The sequence below is a fragment of the Leopardus geoffroyi genome, chromosome E1, assembly GCF_018350155.1.
Source record: "Leopardus geoffroyi isolate Oge1 chromosome E1, O.geoffroyi_Oge1_pat1.0, whole genome shotgun sequence".
NCBI lineage: Eukaryota > Metazoa > Chordata > Mammalia > Carnivora > Felidae > Leopardus > Leopardus geoffroyi.
Genome location: NC_059330.1, coordinates 39,475,886 through 39,483,787, shown reverse-complemented (window position 1 = coordinate 39,483,787; position 7,902 = coordinate 39,475,886). Strand labels below are relative to the sequence as shown.

At 42.9% G+C, this 7,902-nt stretch overlaps 1 protein-coding gene across 1 annotated transcript; it reads left to right on the top strand.

Moving 5' to 3' along the window:
* The first annotated feature begins 264 nt into the window (after positions 1-264).
* KRT25 (keratin 25) lies at positions 265-7,093 on the top strand. The gene is made up of 8 exons (XM_045488783.1): positions 265-693; positions 1,217-1,299; positions 1,717-1,873; positions 4,064-4,225; positions 4,311-4,436; positions 5,039-5,256; positions 5,622-5,689; positions 6,727-7,093. The coding sequence occupies exons 1-8, from the start codon at positions 265-267 to the stop codon at positions 6,834-6,836; spliced, it is 1,353 nt and encodes a 450-aa protein (XP_045344739.1). The 3' UTR covers positions 6,837-7,093.
* The last annotated feature ends 809 nt before the right edge of the window (positions 7,094-7,902 follow it).

The window sequence follows — 7,902 nt, the reverse complement described above, 5'->3', positions numbered from 1 at the left end:
AATTTCTCAGATAACCACCAACCTAAGGGCAACTGCCCTCCTACAGAAAGGAGCCCAGCTAAGTTAGTTACTAATTAGGAAAAATCATCCAATTATGCTAACTTGCTGAGGCTGGCAAGCCATGTTTTACTCTATGTAGGCAGAATTTCGTCCAGAGCACACTTGGGAATTGTCTATAAAAAGGCAAACAGAAGAGTTGAGGAGACGAGGCACTCCATTCTGACTTCCTCCGAGACAGCTGTGCAACGCGCTTGTCCTGACACCATGTCTCTGCGACTTTCCAGCGGGTCCAGGAGGGCCTGCTCCCGTCCTACCGCAGGGTCCCTCAGGCTCTCTGGCGGGGGAGCCGGCTTTGGAGTTGGAAATGCTTGCAGCATGCCCGGAATTGGAAGCAGTTTCTCCTGTGCCTTTGGGGGCAGTTCATCAGGAGGCAACGCAGCGGGAAGCAATCTCTGTGCTGGCTTTACGCTGAATGAGGGCGGCCTCCTGTCGGGCAACGAGAAGGTGACCATGCAGAACCTCAACGACCGGCTGGCCTCCTACCTGGAGAATGTGCGCGCCCTGGAGGAGGCCAACGCCGACCTGGAGCAGAAGATCAAGGGCTGGTATGAGAAATTTGGGCCTGGTTCCTGCCGTGGTCTTGATCACGACTATAGTAGATACTTCCCAATAGTCGACGATCTTAAAAATCAGGTAAGAAATTACACTTCACAATCATGTTTATTTCTAAACGTTCTTTTCCTTTCTTCACTGAATACTGAAAACACTTACCGTCCCTATGTGTAATTTCTTAAGGAAATTTCAATTTAGCATTGGAAATAAGCATTGAGTAGATTCAGTTGGTGAAACTCATGATAAAAATGTCACTGACTATGGGGCACTTGGGTGGCGCAGTCGGTTAAGCGTCCGACTTCAGCCAGGTCACGATCTCGCGGTCCGTGAGTTCGAGCCCCGCGTCAGGCTCTGGGCTGATGGCTCAGAGCCTGGAGCCTGTTTCCGATTCTGTGTCTCCCTCTCTCTCTGCCCCTCCCCCGTTCGTGCTCTGTCTCTCTCTGTCCCAAAAATAAATAAAAACGTTGAAAAAAAAAATGTCACTGACTATAGTAACTATATTAATTTTTATTATTTCCATTCCCTACTCTAAAAAAAAAAAAAATACTTGTATCTTATTGGCCGTAATAAATTGCCTTTTAAAAGTCAAACCCCCCTTTTCCAGATCATTGCTTCCACCACCAGCAATGCTAATGCTGTTCTGCAGATTGATAATGCCAGGCTGACAGCGGATGATTTCAGACTCAAGTAAGTAGGCTCAGAGAGTGAAAAGGATACATGGTGATTGATGCAAAGTATTAAATTTAATTTATTTTTTGATCCCTCCATTAAATATTACCAACTCTTATTCTAATACTGGTAAAACACTTGGATTTAAGCAGAATATAAAAAATAAACAGAATGTTATTACCTCTTTATACTTGGCTATGAAATATAAAGTATGAACTGCTATAAAAGCAGCATCCCATCCCCTAGTTTCTTTTCTGCCAAAGAAATGCCTCAAATTAAAGAAAATAATAACTCTTATATATACAATACACTTTGAAAATGTCTCTGTGGCCAAACCTCCCACTTCAAAAGTCCAGACTTCTAGTGTTTGATCACTGATTGGTGACTATTTCTCCCACCATATGACATCCTAGAAAATCATTAATATTCTCTAAGGTATGAAAATGAGCTGGCTCTTCATCAGAGTGTAGAGAGTGATGTCAATGGGCTACGCAGAGTTCTGGATGAAATCACCTTGTGCAGAACAGATCTGGAGATTCAGTATGAAACTCTCAGTGAGGAGATGACTTACCTGAAAAAGAACCATAAAGAGGTAAGAGCTGTCTGCGCACATTTTGCTATCCCTCTGCAGATACCTTCCATCTGACAGAAAATAATGCGCTTGACTTCTTAAATAAGAAATTGGTACTAAAGACCCATTGTCAGACAAGCATGAGGCCTGAGTTGTCTTGAGGAATGGCCTGATATTTGTCTAGATTCACCCTTGCTTGCTCTCTCATCAAGTTTCCCATGGAGGGGTGGGGAGGGGGGAAGAATCCTGTTTTCTAGATCAATCAGGGTTACAAGAGTAGTGTTTGGCTAGGTAATTATAGCTAAGTTAAAATGATACAGTTAAGAGATTACATCTAATTACATAAATATACTATAAGCATATCCTAAGAAAACTAGATCTAAATTTCTGTGTAATAGTGAAAGATTCAAAACACATAAGCATTTACTTTATACACGCAGTAAATATACACATTTAATATTGATGTATATTCTTTTAAAATAAATTTTTTTTAGTGTTTATTTATTTTTTAGAGAGATAGAGAGACAGAGTGCAAGCGGGGAAGGAGCAGAGAAAGAGGAAGACACAGAATCTAAAGCAGGCTCCAGGCTCTGAGCTGTCAGCACAGAGCCTGACACGGGGCTCAAACTCACTAACTGTGAGATCATGACCTGAGCTGAAGTCGGCTGCTTAACTGACTGAGCCACCCAGGCACCCTTGATGTATGTTCTTAATAGGTGTATCTATAAAAATAGTGAGACTGGGGGCGCCTGGGTGGCGCAGTCGGTTAAGCGTCCGACTTCAGCCAGGTCACGATCTCGCGGTCCGTGAGTTCGAGCCCCGCGTCAGGCTCTGGGCTGATGGCTCATGATGGCTCAGAGCCTGGAGCCTGTTTCCGATTCTGTGTCTCCCTCTCTCTCTCTGACCCTCCCCCGTTCATGCTCTGTCTCTCTCTGTCCCAAAAATAAATAAACGTTGAAAAAAAAAGAAAAAAAATTAAAAAAAAAATAGTGAGACTGAAAATAAATTGTTATATCAAAAATTTTTCTTCCAAATGAAGAGTATACCTCAAAGTGGTCATTGTTGGAAGCTACTTCGAAATCAGATCATACAGCCACTGTTCCTAAGACACAGCTTTGGGATTGCTTTCAGAACCACTGTTTTCTGGGGGGAAAAAAATCTTTATTCTTTGAAAATGAATTTGATATTTTTAAACAGCCAAAAGGCTTCTACAGTTGAGCCTACTACTTAACACAGGAGATCAAGCTAAAAATGCTACTTGATTAGTCATGAGGCTGTCTTATAAAACTAACTACTTAAAAAACAACATTTATATGGATATATGGGTTCAACTGTGGGTATAGCCCATGGTTGTTACTGAATACATTTTTGATAAATTAAATACAATTGACTTTTTTAATGCTTCACTCACAGACAAACCCACATGCATCTTTTTTTTTTTAATGTTTATTTATTTTTAAGAGAGAGAGAGAGAGAGAGAGAGAGAGAGAGCGTGCACAGGTATAGGAAGGGCAGAGAGAGGGGGAGACACAGAATCCGAAGCAGGCTCTAGGCTCCAAGCTGTCAGCACAGAGCCCGATGAGGGGCCCGAACTCCCAGACCTGAGATCATGACCTGAGCCAAAGTCAGATGCTTAACCGACTGAGCCACCCAGGCACCCCTATTAATTATAAATAGACAAACATTTATAAATATAAATAAATATAAATAAACATAAATACTTATAATTATTTCAATTGTTCAGAATTATTCAGACTCAGCCCCTCAACCCTGTCCATGCTGTGTTCAGGATGTAGCTGAGTCAAGAACACACGGAAGCTGCTAAGTGGAAGGAAGACCAGTCTACCAATGTGGAGACATTTCAGTTGTAAATGAATAGAATAAGAGATGACAGATAATTCATTCTAAAGATCTTAAGGAATTAAGACTTTCTGTGCAACAGAACTAAAACCAACGGAGTTATAAAAGCAGGACTTTGGTTCACCATATGGAAGAGCTCTGGAACAATTTAAAAAATTCTCCCATAAGGAAACAGGCTGCTTCGTGCGACGGGAATATAAAAAGTAGAGAAGGGTCGTTGCTTAGCTGGGGGCGGAGGGCGGGGGGTAGGGATGTACAGCCAATTGTACTCTAAGCATCCTTCCAAAGCTATGCCTCTGGACTGTCTGTGAGATCCCTGCATACCTGAGCAGCACACTTTTTGGCCTCCAGGAAATGCAGGCCCTGCAATGCGCGGCGGGCGGGAACGTGAACGTGGAGATGAACGCGGCGCCCGGGGTGGACCTCACGGTCCTGCTGAACAACATGCGGGCCGAGTACGAAGACCTGGCAGAGCAGAACCGCAGGGACGCGGAGGCCTGGTTCAACGAGAAGGTGAGTCTTGTCCAGAGAACAATCCCTCCGCATCTTAGTGACAGTCACAAAACTAAGATTTGCTCCCTCGTTTATACCTTTTCAGAGCGCTTCGCTGCAACAGCAGATCTCCGAGGACGTCGGGGCCACCACCTCAGCCCGGAATGAACTGACTGAAATGAAACGCAATCTCCAAACACTGGAAATTGAACTTCAGTCTCTCCTAGCCACGGTAGGCAAAGGACGAATTCCCACCGTCTCCTGGGGTATCCTTGTAAATATGCGCCAGTTGGGGGCGCCTGAGTGGATCAGTTCCTTAAGCTGAGTTAAGTTCTGACTAAGGCTCAGGTCATGATCTCCTTGCTTGTTGCTCCTGGATTCCAGGCGTGTTTCTTGTGCTGACAGCTGGGAGCCTGGAGCCTGTTTCAGATTCTGTGTCTCCCTCTCTCCCTGCCCCTGCTCCCCTGCTCATGCTCTCTCTCTTTCAAAAATAAATAAATGTTAAAAAAAAATTTGTTTTTAAAATATGCACCTATTGGTTTCAAGACCCCTAACCCTTGTGGAAACATATCCACATACACATTTATGTAACTAACTTAGAACATAAGAAAAGAATAGGATTTTACATAGAACAGCCAAAACAGCCACATTCATGTCTCCAGTTTATTCAACCAAAGACATGTGCTCCTTTTTAAGAATTTCACAGTCTTAACCATGTGTCAGTGTGAAATTGAACACAACTGTAGACAAAGTTCACAAGAGAAGAAAATCATCTATCAGAGCAAATTTCTGCCTATCTGTATCTGCCTCAGGTTCTTTCTTGTTCCCTGATAGAAACACTCCCTGGAGTGCTCCCTGACCGAGACCGAAGGGAACTACTGCACACAGCTCGCCCAGATCCAGGCTCAGATCGGGGCCCTGGAGGAACAGCTGCACCAGGTCCGGACCGAGACGGAGGGCCAGAAACTGGAGTACGAGCAGCTGCTCGACATCAAGGTCCACCTGGAAAAGGAAATTGAGACCTACTGCCTCCTCATCGGTGGAGATGACGGGTGGGTAAAACAAATTTATAGGGACGATGTCCTGTACTGAAGTCCACTTGAAACTTAGATCCCTGGAAAGTGAATGTAAACTGACATGACTGTATTTATTGTCACAAATGCTAAAGATTAAACAGAATACGGGCCTGCCAACATACAAATTAGCAACATCTGACAAAACCAAAAGATGACAAGCCTGTATTAAAGGTATGACAAAAATATCACCTCTAGATACTAAGGCAGAGTCGTTCCAACTGTGTAACCCACGGCAACTGTTCTCACCAAATAGCTAAAGAAAATGCAAGAGTGAATCTAGAATTAAAGGGGTTCCCTCTGAATCACTCTTTGGTGATGTTTCCAACGATATGTGTTCACAGGGCTTGCAAGTCTGGAGGTTACAAGTCTAAAGATTATGGATCTGGAAACGTGGGAAATCAAGTCAGAGGTAATTAAAATGAAATTCTGTGGTTTTTTTTTTTTTAAAGTTTGTTTATTTATTGGGAGGGGAGGGACAGAGAGACAGGGAAACCAAGAATCTCAAGCAGGCTTTGCACTGCCAGCACAGAGCCCCATGCAGGGCTCAAACTCACCAACCGTGAGACCACAACCCAAGCCAGAATCAAGAGTCAGATGCTCAGCCGATTGAGCCACCAGGCACCCCAAAATGGAATGGTGTTTTTATGCTGTCGTATTTCACTTGCAATGTCCAGCTTGGTTGTTTTTATATTAGGCTTAATGAGAACAGATATGATAAAGATTTGTAGTAGATATCAGCGTGTGCTGGGTGTCTAACTTTAGTGATATGTGCTAATTTTAAACAGTGGAATATGTCACCATGTTTTTAGCGAGCCAAGAAATCAAAATTCACCAAAAGTTTATCTATTTATGCTTCCTACATAGTCCATGCTATTCAAAAGCCTATTAGTCCTTTAACTGATATAATTTCTTATTCATCTTTTCTTTCAGTTTTTTCATTGTGGTAAAATACACAGAACATAAACGTTACCATCTTAATGATTTAAAGGGTACAGTGCAGTGGCACTAAGTACATTTATATTGTGGTACAACCATCAACACCATCCATCTGTAGAACTCTTTTCATCCTGTTCTACAACTATTGAACAATAGCTTCCCATTACCCCCTCCTCCCAGCCCCAGGCAAGCAGCCTGCTACTTTCCTTCTCTATACATTTGACTACCCTAGGTCCCTCACACAAGGGAAATCATACAATATTTGTCTTTTTGTGATTGACTTCTTTCACTTAGCATAGTATCTTCGAGATTCATCTATGTTGTAGCATGTGTCAGAATTTCCTTCTTTTGAAGGCTGAATAACACTCCATTGTATGGATATACCATATTTTATGTATCTATTTATTCATCCATTGGTGGACACTTGGGCTGCCTCCACATTTTAGCTATCATGATCTTATTCATCTTTTATCGACTCTCTAAAATCTCCTTTTAAATTTTAATTTTTAGATCTGGCCAAAGCCATAGTGGTTAAGAAAGTTCTTGAGGAGGTAGACCAACGAAGCAAAATACTTACCACCAGGCTGCACTCCCTGGAAGAGAAATCTCAAAGCAATTGATTCGAGACACAAGAGAGAGAATTTGCCAAATACTCTCTAAGAAGAGAGAGCATTGTGTCTGGAAAAATGAGCAAGCCTAAGAAAAATGCCTGTCCTGTTTTCTTTCTGTTACTGAAATATGAGCACCGTCTGGGCAATCAATAGTGGTATCTTCCCACTCATCTGGAAGAATGTCACATACAAATATGATGACTTGACTGTCCTACAGAAAATGTCAGTTCTTTGTATTCAATAAACCTTCTTCCTTTAGCAAGTTACCACTGGTGGTATTGTCTTACCTTTAAAACGTTCATGTGGGGCACCTGGGTGGCGCAGTCGGTTAAGCATCCGACTTCAGCCAGGTCACGATCTCGCGGTCCGTGAGTTCGAGCCCCGTGTCGGGCTCTGGGCTGATGGCTCAGAGCCTGGAGCCTGTTTCCGATTCTGTGTCTCCCTCTCTCTCTGCCCCTCGCCCGTTCATGCTCTGTCTCTCTCTGTCCCAAAAATAAATAAACGTTGAAAAAAAAAATTTTAAAACGTTCATGTCTGTGGTACACATGTATGAACATCTAACAGCTTTTTTTATTATTATTATTTTTTTTACATTTGATTTATTTTTTTGAGAGACAGAGAGACACAGAGCATGAGCGGGGAAGGGGCAGAGAGAGGAAGACACAGAATCCGAAGCAGGCTCTAGGCTCTGAGCTGTCACCACAGAGCCCAACATGGGGCTCGAACTCACAAACCATGAGAGCATGACCTGAGCTGAAGTTGGACGCTTAACCAACTGAGCCACCCAGGCGCCGCTAACAGCTTTGGATATATGAAAATTTTAGGGACACCTGGGTGGCTCAGTCAGGTATCTGGCTTCAGCTCAGGTCATGATTTTGCAGGTCATGGGTTCAAGCCCCGCATCAGGCTCTGTGCTGACAGCTCAGACCCTGGAGTCTGCTTCGGATTCTGTGTCTCCATCTCTCTCTGACCCTCTCCAGCTCACGCTCTGTCTCTCTCTTTCTCTCTCTCAAAACTAAATAAACATTTTTTTTAATTATTAAAAAAAAGAAAAATTTTAAAAATAATTGACAGG